The sequence below is a fragment of the Thunnus maccoyii genome, chromosome 16 (assembly GCF_910596095.1).
Source record: "Thunnus maccoyii chromosome 16, fThuMac1.1, whole genome shotgun sequence".
NCBI lineage: Eukaryota > Metazoa > Chordata > Actinopteri > Scombriformes > Scombridae > Thunnus > Thunnus maccoyii.
Genome location: NC_056548.1, coordinates 630,515 through 648,962, shown reverse-complemented (window position 1 = coordinate 648,962; position 18,448 = coordinate 630,515). Strand labels below are relative to the sequence as shown.

General features: G+C 40.8%; 2 protein-coding genes across 2 annotated transcripts in view; both read left to right on the top strand.

Annotated features, from left to right (window-relative positions):
• The window catches only part of LOC121881322 (NLR family CARD domain-containing protein 3-like), a 36,640-nt gene that overhangs the window by 13,423 nt on the left and 4,769 nt on the right, over positions 1–18,448 (top strand). Inside the window, 1 exon segment of the mRNA XM_042389050.1 lies at positions 17,811–17,984. Within this exon segment, the coding sequence (XP_042244984.1) occupies positions 17,811–17,984 (174 nt within the window).
• LOC121881324 (NLR family CARD domain-containing protein 3-like) lies at positions 3,798–17,895 on the top strand. The gene is made up of 10 exons (XM_042389052.1): positions 3,798–3,867; positions 6,226–6,416; positions 6,770–6,880; positions 7,640–7,750; positions 7,884–7,962; positions 8,154–8,382; positions 8,622–10,413; positions 10,519–10,692; positions 12,284–12,457; positions 17,198–17,895. The coding sequence occupies exons 2-10, from the start codon at positions 6,328–6,330 to the stop codon at positions 17,208–17,210; spliced, it is 2,772 nt and encodes a 923-aa protein (XP_042244986.1). The 5' UTR covers positions 3,798–3,867; positions 6,226–6,327; the 3' UTR covers positions 17,211–17,895.

Below are 18,448 nucleotides of genomic sequence, written 5' to 3'. Positions count from 1 at the left end.
TTGAGTCATGAGAACTTTGAGAAAAACTGGATGAAATATGTAAAAGAAGTGAAAAAAGATCATAATGTTGGAAAATCTGTTTTGGCCTAAACTGACATTCATCTTGAACCAATTAATCCATGAAACAGAAATTTTCTGCTGTTGGTCACAGTTCAGGAGTTCAAAAAGAAATGTTTTATAAATGGCCACATGGTGGTACTCCTGCTCCAAAATGTCACTCATGTTTCTCCTGCAGATAAAATTCATTCATTCATACTGACTTCAGCTGTTTGGAGCATTTGGACAAAAATCTGTTTCTAACAGATGACAATAACAGACTTAATGTGCAAAGACCTTCACTTTACATCAAACTTCATTTAATAAAACATGAATATTACTGACGTCTGTTACTGACTGTTAGTATTCTAACTGAACTGCTGAGTTTACATTTAGACAAACATCAGATGCAGCTGGAATGAAGTTTAAGTTTGAATTTGGTCAAAAATTCTCATCAAAAAGTCCACTTATCTCCAAAGCTTTCAGTCACATCTCATGGCCTTCCTCAGTTGATGGAGTGTCTCAGTTGTCATGGAGTTGGTTTAAGTTTGAATGGTTTAATTTCAGTGATTGTCAGTAAAGTTGTTAATAAATCAACAGATGATAAACTGCAGCTGTATTGTGTCTTGTTCTCTCCATCAGATGCCTGTGAACTGGAACTGGACACAAACACAACAAACAGATTACTCAAACTGTCTGACAACAACAGGAAGGTGACATGTGTGTTCCCGGATCAGTCATATCCTGATCATCCAGACAGATTTGACTCCTGTCCTCAGCTGCTGTGTACAAATGATCTAACTGATCGCTGCTACTGGGAGGTCGAGCAGAGAGGAGAGGTTGAAATATCAGTGACTTACAGAGGAATCAGAAGGAAAGGAGACAGTGACGACTGTGTGTTTGGAGGGAACGATCAGTCCTGGAGTCTGAACTGCTCTGATGAGGGTTACTCTGTCCGTCACAATAACAGAGAAACATCCATCTGCTCCTCCTCCTCCTTCTCTTTGTCCTCCTCTTCCTCCTCCCCTCCTCCTCTCTTCCTCAGCCCCCTCCTCCTCCTCCTTGTCCTCCTTTACCTCCCCCTCTCCCTCTTCTTCCTCATCCCCCTCCTTTCCCTGCTCTTCGTCCAACTCCTCACCCTCCTCTTCTCACCCTCCTCCTCCTCTGTCTCTGACAGAGTAGCAGTGTATGTGGACTGTCCTGCTGGCACTCTGTCCTTCTACAGAGTCTCCTCTGACACACTGATCCACCTTCACACCTTCAACACCACATTCACTGAAACTCTGTGTGCTGGGTTTGGGTTTGGGTTAAACTCATTTGGTTCCTCAGTGTCTCTGTGTCCTCGGTAGGAGGGAGAGGTTCTCCTGTGTACAGAAATTGCTGACTGAAGATCAGCTGCTGAAATCAAACATCACACACACTTTGCACACCCTGTAGTACTACAGTACTACTAATTAGGGATGTGCAGAGATCCCAGTATTTGTATTTGTATCTGTATTTGTTGAGGCAGTAAAATTATTTGTATCTGTACTTGTATTCGAATAACAGTGGAAAGGCTTAAAAATCCTGTTTTTGTTTCTATGACACTTTTAATTTTAGAAAATTATAGTTATAATAAGTGTTCATGAATAAACTACCTTATGAAGGAGGTCCACACAATGGGTCTTGAACTGGAGTCTCCCAGATCATTGACGACTGCACTGATTACTGAGCTAAAACTTTACTCATCGCCTCATTGCAGACAGACCTCTACCTATTTATACACCCATAACACAGAGACAGCACACCATGTAACATGTAGGGAGGAACTTCAAAGGCAATTATTGCTTTGCACTTTTCATTTACTGCCTATTTTTTAAAACCTAACTTTGTGGAAAGGAGAAGTGGAACAACAGGTTATGGAGAGTCCCTTTGGAGCACTTTGCTTGTGTCAGTAGCTCAGCTTTATCTTTGGGGAACACCCCCAACAAATATTTTTTTAAATATTTGTATGAAACAAATATTTGTATAAAACCCACTATTTGTGCTTTGCCAAATAATTATTTGTATTCGGGCACACCCCTAATACTAATACAACAATAATAATACTACACTACTTATACTACAGTACTACTAATACAACAATACTAATACTATACTACTTATACTACAGTACTAATATAACAATACCAACACTGTACTACTTATACTACAGTACTAATACTATTACTAATATTACAGTACTAATGCTACTACTAATACTACAGTTCTAATACTACTGTCATGAAATGCGGAGCAGAAAGACCCAAACACAGGACACAACAGACACAAGGAACTGAAGAATATATTTATTAACCAACACAGGAACTGAACACAGAAGTGCAGGCAGGCAAAACAAAACAGAACCAAAAACTGAAAAAAATGATCCAACAAGACTGAACTGAAAACCAGGACTAAAATACAGACTAAACTGATGAGGGAATGGGGAACAGGTGACTGGACAAGGAACAGGCAAGGAGCTGATAGGCTGAGCGAAACACTGGGAGCAGGGCAAGACTAACAAGACTAATGCAGGGCAGGTGTGGAGGGAAAGTGTGTCACAGGAGGAGAAACACAGAGCCAATCAAACACCCAGAAACAACACACCAATACTCCAAACCCTCAAACACACAAGTGAAACCAACACAAGGAACAACAAAAATCTGACAGGCCAACACTGTCAAATCACTCTAGCATATTAGATATCTACAAAACAGCCAGTTTTTGTCCACTGACACATTCCCCTTCAATCTGCCCATAAACATCGATAGAGGACAGATCAATAAACACAAAGGGCATCTATGGCAACATAAGATCACAGGATTAAACAGTCAGTTCATCTTAATATGTCCAGACCTAACATCACAGGGAAAACAGCTGAGGGTCTCTGGTGGACTAGTGGAGAATGGCAGCTAGGGACATAGAGTCAAAATCACACACACTTCTCATAACTGAATGAACACACTATTAAATGAATGAATTATGAGAGATGAGAGAATTATGAGAATGAATTATAACTGATGCTTGCAATCCTACTCATGTTTATCTGGTGGTGATAGGCTTAATCAGCATTGTGTGAACGTGTTTGACAAGTGCTTAAATGTAACGGACGCTCATTTATATGTAAAAGGTCTGCATTGCAGTGTGAGGAGTGAGTCACACAGAAAGTCACACTGACCGCATGGCAGTTGATTTTCTCTGTGCTCAGTTCCTGTTTGCAGCAGTTTTTTGCTTTCACCTCCTCCTCCGCTGTGACAGATTTTTTCACTGTGTGAAACTTTGGTAATTGACAGTTTTCAGACTTAGTTTACTGTAAAAAGTGTAAATAATAATGTAAAAGTGTAGATGTGGGTCTGTCTTATTCTCTCTTGTGTAGAGGAACACAACAGCAGACGGAGGAAAAGAGAAAACCAGCAGCAGCATGACAGAGGCAACACTAACACAACTTCCAGAAAAAGTGCCTTCAAATATCCATAAACTTTTTTTTTTTTTTTGCTGTTCTCACTTGTTATTTTTCAAATAAAACAAATATTTCTGCTACAAATTGAGTGTTTATTTGACAATATAATGTAATAATTATACAGTATTTCAGAGTTAAGAAAATGATCCTAAAATGCAGTTCAAGGGGCAAAAAATGGGCTGAAAAAAAGACACAAGGAAGTCCTCCTTCCTCTTTCCCTTCTCTCCTCCTACATGTTAGGATGGGGGGGGGGGGGGGGGGGGGGTCGAAAAGAGGAAAGGCAGTGAATTTGTGGCCAGACTGGTATCAGAAAGAACAGCTGGAACTTCGTTTATTTTTCAAAGAGAAGAAAGGTGAGAAATAATCTTGAATTTGCTCCCATTGGGCCATCTTCCCCCATACCTGCTGCTCAGCTCTGTGATTGTTTCTGTGCTGTTTACAGGTTGGACTAAGTGTGTTGTGTGTTTCTGTTGTGAGTGTGTGCACTTTAGTTTGATAGTTTTCCTTGTGAATATGTGAAGGTTGTTTAATGACACAATAACAAACAGCAGCAGAGGAGCTCTGAGCTGCAGGACATCCAGGTGATAGTCTGAGCCCACAATCACCTGCAACTCACAAACAGCACACAACCACATAAATACACACACACACACAGAGCCTGACTCTGCTGAATGTTTACTTATTGATTATTTATTTGCTGATTTGTATCGTGACTTTTTCTCTCATTGTTACCTTTTGTTTTATTGATATAAACATTAATATTTCACACTGACACATGATTGATTGTCTCAATAATAAATGTATAATAACCTGCAGGTAATGTGCTGCTCTGTCATATTGAATAAGTGTTTAAAAGGTGACGTCACCACAGAAGCCCTGATGTGATAAAACCTTCCAAAGTAACTTTTCTTAGAAGGAAGTGACTATTGGTACGGATTCCTCCGTGTCAATAGTCCGTTTATTGTTGGTATGGAATTATTATGCATGTGCATTGGTATTGATAGGGCATGATCACGTGATCAAATTCAAATTGTTTCAAAATGGAGGAACGTTTGTGCTTGCAGGTGATACTAAAATATCTGAAATGATGGTAAAAAAATGTCCAATTAGTGATCTACAAGGGGCCCAGCAATAAATTCTGGAAACCCTTTTCATACCAACACAACAAACCAATATTGTCACAGAAAACGAGTCCGGACCAGCAGCCTGTCCTGTCAATAGTCGGTAAATTATTGCACTGGTTCTGTAGCTGGAGCCTTCTGATAATCCCAAAATATTTCTCCTCACAATCTTCTTGACTGAGTCTATTAAAAAATAAATATCATCAAATTTAAAGTCACTTTACTGAAAATTAAAGAGAAAATGCATTGTAACACATTGACTGGGTCCTAAAGTTTGATCTTTTCATTTTCCTTTAAGAGGTTTACTGAAAGATTCAATTTAATCCACAATGACCCGAATAAAAGCATCTAAAATTTGAAATCATTTTACAGTTTTGGAGAAAATTAAACAATTGAATTACTGACATTTTTCATTCAGTTCACACTGAGTAATTGATAATTAAAAATAAACCTATCAAACAATCTGCTAGATGTTGGTGTGATGTTGGACATTTAGTTTGTATTATTTCAGATCAACATTTGAACAGAAAAGTGACTTTATTTGTCCTGAGGTTCAGCTGGTTGTGCAGCAGGGAAAAACACACACATCACATAAATACAAACCAGAAATGTGTGAAAAATACAAATTAAAACCTTTAAAAAGAAATGAAATTTTAACTGAAACTGTAAAATCATCAAATATAGACTTTGTGTGCTGATGTCAACTTTTCCTCACATAGTTGAGTTGAGAGATGCAGACGGGATGAAAGAGGAACCTGTCATATTTTCACTCGTGAGCAGGTCATGTGACACACAGACATGATACAAACACATACAGAGTTGATGTTTGGATCAAAGTATTTCATTAATGTTCATATTGAAATGATCCTTCTGAAGCATGAAATAGGTTTGGAGTCAGATCCAACATGGAGGATGTTTCCAGCACTTTGAGCTGCTGTATCACTGCGTCTTATTTCTGATCCATTTTTTAAGTGTGTGTGTGAGCAAAAGGTTCAAGCTTCAGCTTTACTGTCATTACACAATACAGGACAATGAAATGCAGCTGCAGCTGCTCTATGTGACACATTCAGACAACACAAACACAACATTCATTAGAATCACAATAGAGTCAAAGAAGTGAAATAAAGCAGTTTTAGTCAGTTTGTGAGGTCCAGCGAGCTCAGACTGCTGCAGTGTGATCCAACAGTCCTGCAGTAAATCCTCCCTCATGAAGCTTTAATGTTCAGTTTGTGTTCAAACTGTTTCAGAGATGTAGTTTGTGCTGCTGTTGGATGATATTGTGTTATACTGACAGCTGTTTCTTATATTTAGTCCACTCCATCTCTATCAATGAGGGAGGACTAAATATTAGAAGCAGCTGATGTTCAAACCATCAGAGAACAGTAGAGTGTAAATGATGCAGGAACCTGAAGCTGTTCACCTGTTCCACCTCAGCTCCTTTCATGTAGACAGGCTCATGTGTCTTCACCTCCCGTTTCCTAAAATCTATCAGTTTTGATGTCTGTTGACTTTGACAGTGAAGTGATGATGAAGTGATGGACTGATGAAGGAGAATCAGCAGCATCTTCTCTCTCTGTGTTTCCTCTACAGCTGAAGCTACAAAGTCTCTGTGACTGGATGTGAATTGAGCAGCTAAGCATCTTCCATGTTGGAGTGACGGAGTGCAGCTCTCCCAGCAGCTGTTTCGCTGCTATGGATCAGTGTGAGGACAGAGAGGAGGGAGTCCCTCCCTCTAAAAGCTCTCTGTGTGGGGAACATGACAGCCAGACCAAAGCTCAGAGGTGAGATGAGGATCTCTAACTGTCCATCACTGTTCTCCACTCACATCACACCACCATCATTATTCATACTCACTGTCAGATCTGACACTCAACTACTGAATAATAACTCTTCATAACTCAGAATGAACTACTAACTTTCTGAGTTAACAAAGACCTGAATGACTGATTAGTCAACTAATCAACTAAGATGAAACATCTTTCATCAGATGACATGTTGATGAACAGGAGAACATTTCTCATCCACTGTCTTCCTACTGATTTTCATTCTGCTGCTAAAACTTCATCTGCTGACAGTCTGGTCAGAATTAATCTTTTTTAATGTCTTTGATTTGTTAATTGTTTGTTTGTATCAGGAAGCAGCAGCAGAGAGCAGACTCTCCTGAACCCAGCTTTGTGTCCATGAAGAGTGACCGCTCTATGCGTCCTCCTATTAAGTTTAAAGGTGGACAATCTGCTGATGGAAGGTAAGAAATCAAAACTAGTTGGTACATCAGCTGTTTCGGCTGAATAAACCTCCTGTGTTATGTGGGGCAGAGCAAGTAAACCCAGGTGCAGACACCACAGACAGGTTAAATGGAAAGGCCTTTAATGTTCAAAAACCAACAGACAGGATTACAGGTCATAATGGGAAGGCAGTCTGAATCAGGTGAAACCAGCAGGAACAGATAACAAAAGGAACAGGAACAGACAGGAACAGGATCAGAATCTAGTTGACTAGAACAAAAGTTTCCAATGAAGCAACTTTGACAAACTCGCAGGGAATGAATGAATGAGACCGGTATATGTACTGAGGAGCTGATGAGGGAATGGGAATTACAAAGTGGCAACAGGTGAGAAGGTGGGTGTGGAACTGAAAGCAGTTGTAGGTAGAACTGCTCTGGAGGAGGACAGATGCTCAGGGCAGAGACTTTGAGGCCTGAGGTGTCAACAAAGCCACGTAGAAGGGCGTCCAAGAGGCAAGAGGTAAGGGTGGCCGACGGCTCGGGAACTTGCTGTATGTCTGTGGAGACACTGGGCAGCAGAGACTTTGAGGAGCTGGGCAGCGGAGAAGTCAGGATCTTGGCTGTCCTCAGCTCATAGTTTAAGGGTTTAGGCTGCTTTTCCTCCACTAGGCCAAATATCTCTCTCTTCAGTTTGATTCTGACATTTCAACTGGCAGTCAGTCTGTATTTGTTTGGTGTTAACTATGTAAATGTTTTTTGTCACTGTTTTGTTTGTATCAGGATGCAGCAGCACAGAGTGGACTCTCCTGAACACAGCTGTGTGTCAATGAAGAGTGACGGATCTATGTGGAATCCTATTGACTTTAATATTGGACAATCTACTGATGGAAGGTAAGAATCTGACATCCAGTAATCAGAGCAGCATTTACAGGAGTTCATTTTGTCATCATGACAGAACATCTTTAATAAGCTGTGTGCAGTTCTGAATCATTAAAGGTCCTTAAACGTGATGTTTTGTCCACAGAGTTCAGCAGCAGAGCTCAGAGGTTCCCAGTGATCAGTCTGCACAGCAGCATCAAACACACCTGGACTCCATATTTATGGTGTGTACATGTACAAACAAACCTTCTACTATTAACTCCATCAACCAAAGATGAAATACTAAAGTACTATTCAGGTCCTAACAGTGTCCATGCTGCTCTGTTTAAACCAGCAGGCCTTCAGACTGACAGATGAATCACATGTTGTGCTCTACCAGTTTAAATGAAATGTTCAGTTTATCTTCCTGTTCCAGCTGCTGGAGGAGAACATCATCACTTTTGTGAAAAACGAGCTTAAGAGAGTCCAGAGCATTCTGAGTCCAGATTGCCCAGAATGCTTAGAGAGTCAGAGTGAGGATGAGGAGGTGTTGGACGCTGAAGAGGAAGAACAGAGGAGGAGCAGCAGAGAGGCATTTCTGAAGATCACACTGCACTTCCTGAGGAAAATGAAGCAGGAGGAGCTGGCTGATTGTCTGCTGAGCAGTAAGAGGCTTTTAACAGACTTAACATGATGGAGGCAACATGGGAAAGGTTTACATTTCAAACTCTGATGTAAATATGCTGCACACATCTGCATCAGATTAGAGACTGTTTGTCCTCCACTGATGAGCTGAATAAAACTGATGGGGGAGGAAAAACTATACAGACAAATTTACATGTTCAGATTTCTAGACTTTCTGTGGAATCCACTCACTGATTTCATTTGTTGTTTGTTCATTCAGGAACTGCTGCGTGTCAACGTAAACTCAAGTCTAACCTGAAAAAGAAGTTCCAGTGTGTGTTTGAGGGGATCGCTAAAGCAGGAAACCCAACCCTTCTGAATCAGATCTACACAGAGCTCTACATCACAGAGGGAGGGACTGCAGAGGTCAATGATGAACATGAGGTCAGACAGATTGAAACAGCATCCTGGAAACCAAACAGACCAGAAACAACAATCAGACAAGAAGACATTTTTAAAGCCTCACCTGGAAGAGATGAACTAATCAGAACAGTGATGACAAAGGGAGTGGCTGGCATTGGGAAAACAGTCTTAACACAAAAGTTCAGTCTGGACTGGGCTGAAGACAAAGCCAACCAGGACATACAGTTCACATTTCCATTCACTTTCAGAGAGCTGAATGTGCTGAAAGAGAAAAAGTACAGCTTGGTGGAACTTATTCATCACTTCTTTACTGAAACCAAAGAAGCAGGAATCTGCAGGTTTGAAGAGTTCCAGGTTGTGTTCATCTTTGACGGCCTGGATGAGTGTCGACTTCCTCTGGACTTCCACAACAATGAGATCCTGACTGATGTTACAAAGTCCACCTCAGTGGATGTGCTGCTGACAAACCTCATCAGGGGGAAACTGCTTCCCTCTGCTCGTCTCTGGATAACCACACGACCTGCAGCAGCCAATCAGATCCCTCCTCAGTGTGTCGACATGGTGACAGAGGTCAGAGGGTTCACTGATCCACAGAAAGAGGAGTACTTCAGGAAGAGATTCAGAGATGAGGAGCAGGCCAGCACAATCATCTGCCACATCAAGAAATCACGAAGCCTCCACATCATGTGCCACATGCCAGTCTTCTGTTGGATCACTGCTACAGTTCTGGAGGATGTGTTGAAAAACAGAAAGGGAGGAGAGATGCCCAAGACCCTGACTGAGATGTATATCCACTTCCTGGTGGTTCAGTCCAAACTGAGCAACATCAAGTATGATGGAGGAGCTGAGACAGATCCACTCTGGAGTCCAGAGAGTAGGAAGATGATTGAGTCTCTAGGAAAACTGGCTTTTGAGCAGCTGCAGAAAGGCAACCTGATCTTCTATGAATCAGACCTGACAGAGTGTGGCATCGATATCACAGCAGCCTCAAAGTACTCAGGAGTGTTCACACAGATCTTTAAAGAGGAGAGAGGGCTGTACCAGGACAAGATGTTCTGCTTTGTCCATCTGAGCGTTCAGGAGTTTCTGGCTGCTCTTCATGTGAAACTGATATTCATCAACTCTGAAGTCAATCTGCTGTCGGAAGAACAAACAACATCCTGGCAGTCTGAAGTGTTCGGAGGCAAATCAACACATTTCTACCAGAGTGCTGTTGACGAGGCCTTACAGAGTCCAAATGGACACCTGGACTTGTTCCTCCGCTTCCTCCTGGGTCTTTCACTGCAGACCAATCAGACTCTCTTACGAGGTCTGCTGACACAGACAGGAAGTAGCTCGCAGACCAATCAGAAAACAGTTGAATACATCAAGAAAAAGATGAGTGAGAATCTGTCTACAGAGAGAAGCATCAATCTGTTCCACTGTCTGAATGAACTGAATGATTGTTCTCTAGTGGAGGAGATCCAACAGTACCTGAGATCAGGAAGTCTCTCTGCAGATAAACTGTGTCCTGCTCAGATGTCAGCTCTGGGCTTCATCTTACTGTCATCAGAAAATGATCTGGAAGTGTTTGACCTGAAGAAATACTCTGCTTCAGAGAAGGCTCTTCTGAGTCTGTTGCCAGTGGTCAAAACCTCCAACAAAGCTCTGTACATGCACACAGAACAATCCAGATTAATGTGATTTATTCTTTGCTCAAGGAAGAAAACTAATGTTTATCATTTTTTTCTGTTATTCTGCTGATTCTTCTTCAGGCTGAGTGGCTGTAACCTCTCAGAGAGAAGCTGTGCAGCTCTGTCCTCAGTTCTCAGCTCCCAGTCCTGTCGTCTGAGAGAGCTGGACATGAGTAACAACAACCTGCAGGATTCAGGAGTGGAGCTGTTGTCTGCTGGACTGGAGAGTTCAAACAGCATAGTAGAAACTCTGAGGTTAGTGTTCAAGGGCCCTATTTTAATGATCGAAAGTGCACGGTCTGAAGTGCATGGTGCAAGTGCATTTAGGGGGTAGGGTGTGTTTTCAGCGTAACATGCAATAAACCAATCAGAGTGTCATCTCCCATTCCCTTTAAAAGCCAGGTGCACCTGCACCTTGGCAGATTGCTATTATGATGATGCATTTGCCAAGTAAAAAGAGGGGACACTTCTCTGTAGAGGAAACAGATCTGCTCGTGCGCAAAGTGAATAACGAGCACACTGACCCCTGCTCATGGACCCTTCCATGGCCCCAGACCACCAGTTTAAGATCCTGTTCATTAATTTGTTCATTTGGTTTTTGAAAAGGTTTATTTTTTTAATCACAGCTTTGGTTTCTTTAAAATCATTTTGTTCAGTCATGGAGTAACAGGTCAAATCAGCAGGGTTTTCATTGCTGAAAGTATGGAAATCTGATCACTGTACTCTCAAAAATGTTAAAGATATTTGTTAAATATTGTTCAAAAATTAATTAATTTTACTCATGTAAAGGATCATTAACACAGTTATCAGGACTTGATCAGCTCTCCAAGGTGCTGATCCTGCTGCTGGCAGCAGCTAGAAGCTATTTCCTTCTTTTGTTTAATCATTGTTTTCATCTAATTTTTTTTCCTCATGTGTTCCCCATGTCCTCATGTATTGATGCAGCAGGAAAGTCGATCTGTGTCTGATCCTTGGTTATCCATCTGTTTAAATACCTATGTGTATTGCCACGATTTGGTCAAATAATTTGACATTTTTAACTGCAATCAGTTAATTCTGAAAAATATTAGGATTTAGCATTATGACATATATTTTTTTAATTATGTTGATGTACACAATAATAATCTTTCACATTGTAATCACTTTTTGCATGTTTGTGTACTGCTGCCGGTCCTGTGCGTGTAATAAGCAGAGTGTATGTTGTGCACCTGCCTATGTAGGCGCATATTACTTGATAATTCACCCTTAAAATAACTGCGCCATTGACTTCAGACCAGGTTTTTGTTGGTCGATAGCGCAATCGCTCTCTGCTGTCTCAAGATAGCAATGCGCCAACAATGCACCTGACCACACCTCATTTTAAGACCAACACACCCATGGGCGCTCTGATGGGTGCAAGTGCATTTACTATTTAAACAATGTGGGTGCTGGATGGGAAAATGACAACTGCATCTGTCTTAAACTAACAAAGACACTTGCATCGCACTTGGCGCCGCTTTGCGCCAGGCGTAAGATAGAGCCCCAAATGTTTGAAAATCAAGACCCTATTATAGTTCATTTACTTCATATATTCATTATGTGAGGTTCCTTCTTAAATAATTAAAAACTAAACAAGCAAAACTTTTGTCTAGCACTCCTACTTACACCTGTTGTCACATTATAACACATTTCATGTAAGAGCAATACTCAAGAAGTCACAACAGTCAGCTACCTGAGAATATTTACCACCGCTCTTTTTGAATCACTCTAATGTCTGATCATTTTTATCTCACTTGTTAATCACTTTGGATAAAAGCATCTGCCAAATGACAAAATGTAAAATGGACTGATTGAAATTCTTCTTCAGGCTGAATGGAAGTAACCTCTCAGAGAGAAGCTGTGCTGCTCTGTCCTCAGTTCTCAGCTCCCAGTCCTCTAGGCTGAGAAAGCTGGATCTGAGTAACAATGATCTGCAGGATTCAGGAGTGAAGCTGCTTTCTGCTGGACTGGAGAGTTCAAACAGCATAGTGGAAACTCTGAGGTTAGTGTTGAAAATCAAGATGCTGTTATCTTTTATTTACTTCATATATTCATTATGTGATGTTCCTATCTTAAAAATTTTAGTTGTAATACATGGCAGCCACTAGATGTTGCACTATAGCACAAACATCTCAGACCAAAACAAACATGTCGTTTACTCAATGAAGTTGGGGAAAAAAGAAAGCCACAAACTCAAAACTCAGCTCAAACTGTCAAACTAGGCAGTGCTTATCATATATGGATTAAGATTCTGTTACTGCATTGCCTATTTCTCACCTGAAATGATTTCAGAAACATATTTTAGTGTACTATTCAGCTGTAATTTGAGTATGTTTGCCTTCTTGGAAACGAACATGGAGGACACGGAGGAACGCACATGCACTAACATGCATGCACAAATGCACAAACATGCATGCGTGGCTAGTGCGGCCACCAAAACAAAGAACAGAGAAGCTCAGATAACAACCCACACAGACAGAGTGACTTCATTCAATGATCAGGTTGCCATTACTCCACTACATCCTTACTTAGCAAATAGTTGTTTGATCACATCAACTGAGGCTCAAAGTCATTTATTGGACCTTTAAAAACTAAACAAACAAAGCTTCTGTCTAGCTTTCTTTCTCATCACACTTGTACCTGGTCAGTGTCATGTATTGTGATTTACGGCATCCTGCTGACACCTGTTGTTCAGAATACCACATTACATGTAAGACTCACTAGAGGGCACACTTGGTGTGGAAGGTTGAGTAAATCTTCTACCGATGCACTGACAAGTCTACCTCCATCTAATTATTGTTGTAACTTGTAGTATAGGTTGGAGAAATATTCAAGAAGACACAACAGTCAGCCAACAATCAGGCAATTCATGATTTCCTCAATCCTCAACAGCAATAAAAGAATACATGGATTACTTTAGTCTTGGTGATAGCTGGAGGCTTAAAAACTTAACTGCAAAAGACTATTCCTACTTTACCCCCCAACATCAATCATTTTCACGAATTGACTTTTCTTATCCAGCAATTCTATCATTCCAAATATACTAGACACCAAAATCAACCCATAATTAGCGAACATGCACCTGTAACACTCACCCTGACGATTGAATCATCTGTTAAATCCCACCCTACATGGCTCTTTAACACTTCACTACTTAAAGATCCTCATTTTGAGAGCTTAATCAGGGAAGAGTTGCCATCCTTTTTGGAAATGAATGACTCTCCAAATATCTCTCCAACACCACTATGGGAAACAGGTAAGGCGGTAATTAGATGGAAAGTTATTTCATACTCCCCTCATAAGAAAAAAACAAGAGCCAAAACTACAAAGTACCTTAGAAAGCAAAATAAAATAATTAACAGATAACTATGCAAACAACCTCACAGAGCACACCTGGAATGAATTACAAACCCTCAAATTTCAATTAAATAATATATTGACAAAAAAACAGAATTTGTCCTCCAACAGCTGAGATACAAGAACTATGAGGAAAATAATAAATCAAGCAAATTTATAGCAAATCTACTTCAGTGCAATAAAGAGAAATCACTCACAACAACTGTAAAGAATTAACAACAGTAGGGAATTTTACGCAACCTCCTCAAGCCATAAATGATACAACTATTTACTTCTTTCTAGATCATCTGCTATTATCACAAATATCCACAGATCAAGCAGACATTTTAGATGTTCCGTTAACACTTTTGGAACTACACAATGCTCTTACACAGATGCCTAACAATAAAGCACCTGGACCAGATGGATTCCCTGTTGAATTCCTTAAACACTTCTGGCAGACGCTGAGCCCATTTCTCTTTAAGATGGTAGCGGAAATTCAAGACAAAGGTCAATTCCCTCCTCTAGATGAACACTGCTGCTATAAACATCTCATTAAAACAAGACAAGGACCCAACTCTTCTCTCTAGCTACTGCCCAATATCGTTAGTCAACACAGACATTAAAATGATTTTCTGGGTATCTGGTTAGAAACAATACTCCCATCCTTAATCCATAAAGACCAAACCGGCTTCATCAAGGTAAGATAAGGTCCTTACCTGATAAGGTCCTTACCTTATCTTACCTTGATTATCTTACAATTTTATTATTGGGATTAGGCTTTTTTAAAAGCGGTTTATTAACTGCGGTCTTTAGGACCCCTGAAAACACATCTGGTTGAAGGGAACTGTTTAGTATTTGTAAGAAATCTGGTGCTGTGCAGCTAAAAACATTTTTTTTTAAAGTTTGTAGGCAGGGTGTCAAGACAGCAGAGAGTGGGTTTAAGGTGTCGGACAATTTCTGTCAATGTTGCGCCATCTAGTGGGTGAAAATGTGTTAAATTTACTGGGGTGGCTTTATGTTGAGGCACATGTAACATCTTGCCCAGGACAGAATTACATTTGCCAGATAGTAATGAATTGCGTGTATTATTGCTCTTTTTATTAGTAATCTCTGAGAGAAAACAGTCTTGCTCCTTTTAGTTCTAGGTTATAGTTATGAAGTTTCTGTTTATAAATGTTAGAATGAATTTGATGTTTGGTTTTATGCCGCAGTTAAGTGGGGGGAAGGGACCGGAGACGTAGAGCCGCTTATGATGGGCCGAGAGGAAGTCAAGAAGTTTGCTGAGGTCAAGTTTCATTATTTATGAGGTCTGACTGGGAATGTCATTACAGCTGAAATGAAGGACAACATCACAGGTGAGTGGATGATCAGCTAGGATGCTGGGGATTTTCTCCATGATGTCAGTCACCTTAGCGCCAGGAAAACAGAAAGTTGCCGCCGATTTTCTCTTCACGTTTCTCACAATCGAGTCACCAATAATAAGCATGGTTGGAAGGAGAGTGGACGGTGGGGAAAACTTTACCTGTGATGGCAGCAAGGAAGGAGAAGGATGGTCAGAGAGGGGGGCAGGAGCTCTCCTCAGCACTGGTGTTAACTGCAGTGTGGAGCGGCAAGCCCTGATGCAGGAGCAGTGCTCAGGTTTGGCTGGTGGAGGGACCAGAGGTGACAGGGGGCTGTGGGACTGGGGCTACTCAACCAAAAGAGGTGGAAAGTGGTGCAAATCAAAGATGTCATATTTATTCTCCAGCTGGATGTCAATGCTAGAAGATATGCGAGAGGAGCCTCTCCCTCTCCTGTTGCAAGCTCCGACCAGGGTCCAGGGCTCGTGATGAGATGGGGTAGAGCTGAACAGGACTTTAGGTCTAGCCCCGAGGTGGACCCAGGACTCATAGGGCTTGGTGACCGAAGGAGAAGCAGAACCACCAGCAGTCAGTGTGTACTGGACCAAGAATAGTGTCCATATACTGTTCAGCCTCTTGGATTTTGTGCATTGTGGAGATTCGTTCCTCCAGTTCCACAATCTTCTGAATGTGATGGGCACAGCTGACACAGTCTGGTGGAGCAGTTAGTGGAGCCATTGGTTCCTGGTTTCTTCATTACCATCTGGCAAACCAATTACAGTATCTTGTTAAATGGATCTAATCTAACCCAACTCTCACATTCTGATCTCTGATTTACCCTTCATTGGCTTGAACATCAAACATCACAATTGCTTCAAAAACCCACTCATTTCCTCAACTCTGACATCCCAGTGGAAAACTTCACTTCAATACATGAGAGCAAAAAGGAATCACACATTTCCACCATATTTCAAGACAACTCATTTATCTCATTTAAAGACCTAATCTAGAGATACAGGGTCAGAGGGGGAAACTTTTTTCAATACCTGCAAAGTAAATCAGTCATTAAAAATAAAATCAAAATAATACGTAATCCACTTCAACCACTCCAACCAGCAGAATGAGATCATGAAATATTCTACATCCACTGAAATTCTTTTAAATCTATATAAATTAATCTCCAATATAGATAACAACATCCACTTGCCAACTGTTAAATGGGAAATAGATTTATCTCTCCCCTCTGAAGCCAACCTCTGGATGGTCTGCAGAAATTCATTTGAAATGACAAAGAATATAAATCTACAATTAATCCAGTATAAAACCCTCCATAGAACACATCACTCAAAGCAAAATGCATAAACTGGGTTTCACCAACACAGATAAATGTTCACAATATACACTAGGCACCACAGATGACTACCACCTCTCCTTATGGTTCTGTCCACCTGTATATCACTTTTGGTTTAAAGCAACACAGAAGCTCTCCTCAGTCTTGGGTTGCAGCATTCCCCTCTCTCTCTCATTATGCATACTTGATGATTTATCCTCAGTTGAACTTCCACCAAACACACAAAACCCACACTAGTTACCCTAGCTATCACCAAGAAAGTCATCCCCGCAAACTTTTCCATTTCTACCTTTTTACAAGCACAATAATACACACGCATCTTCACATTCAGACCATACACAGACATACAATTGAAAATTACATAGAACCTCCTCACTCAACATCCCACTCTGTTAACCTGCATCTTCTCTTCTTGTTCTATTCTCATTATCTTCTCTATATCTCTTATTTCTAATTTCTTTATTTATTATCATTATTTACTCATTTATTTTATTAACTTGTTTCATACTCATGTATCTATCTTTTGTTTTGTATAATTCTGTTATGCTTTATTCATCCCACCATCCTAACCATATCTGAATGACTGGGCCTTGGGGACTGGGGGGGCTTTGGCGCTTGAGGGACTGGAGTGGTTTGGGAGAGCTTGGAGTCAGAGGAACCCCGCTAACTCCCTCTCCAAATAGAAATATACTACTCTGATCCGGTTAAACAGACCCTTCCTGTAGAAGTAGGGGCTGTTCTAAAGGGGATCTGACTTCCAACAGGCCAGCCACCTCCTACGGGCGTGGTCCAGTGGCAGCCTAAAGCAGGTGAGAGCAAAGAAAGCAAATAAGAGGAGACAGGGAAAAGAGATAAATATTAAGAATTTAAAAGGGATAAAACAAACAAACAAAAAGAAAAAGAAAATTCTGCTAAAATTCTGCCCTGACCCAGCTGTCCTGACCCGGATCCACCCTGGTGTCTATTTGTCCTATTTTGTTTTCTTTCTCTTTCTTTCTTCCTTTGGTTAATACTTACCCTCCTTCCTTTTTTTGCTATTCCTCCGCTCTATATTCAAACAAACACACACATACATACACACAACACACAACACACATCTACATACATGCTTACTACAATGAGAGAGCCTAAGCTAAACACGCTTTTTTTCTTTTTGCTTGCCTATTATATTGTTGTTGTTATTATTTTTACTATTTTACTTGTTTTTGTTTTTTGTCTTTTGTTTCTGCTTGTTTGAGTTTAATTCTCCCTCTCATACTGTGTCATATGTGTGTCCATGTTGGACACCTGTGTTGCACAAAGAATTGATTGAAATTCTTATTCAGGCTGAGTGGCTGTAACCTCTCAAAGAGAAGCTGTGCAGCTCTGACCTCAGTTCTCAGCTCCCAGTCCTCTAGTCTGAGAAAGCTGGAGCTGAGTAACAATGATCTGCAGGATTCAGGAGTGAAGCTACTTTCTGCTGGACTGGAGAGTCCACACTGCAGCCTGGAAACTCTCAGGTCAGTATTCAGCTGTCTATAAACCTTTACCCACCAAGCTTGTATTACTCTTTATATATTGGATCTGTGAATTGAGTTAATAAAATTCATCTTCAGGCTGAGTGGCTGTAACCTCTCAAAGAGATGCTGTGCAGCTCTGTCCTCAGTTCTCAGCTCCCGGTCCTCTAGTCTGAGAGAGCTGGACATGAGTAACAACAACCTGCATGATTCAGGAGTGGGGCTTCTGTCTGCTGGACTGGAGAGTCCAAATAGCATAGTGGAAACTCTCAGGTTAGTGTTCAAATGTTTGAAAATTATAACCCTGTTATCTTTATTTACTTCATATATTCATTATGTGACTTGACTGCTTAAAATTCTTAATTCTTCAGGTTGAGTGGCTGTAACCTCTCAAAGACATGCTGTGCAGCTCTGTCCTCAGTTCTCAGCTCCCGGTCCTCTAGTCTGAGAGAGCTGGACATGGGTAA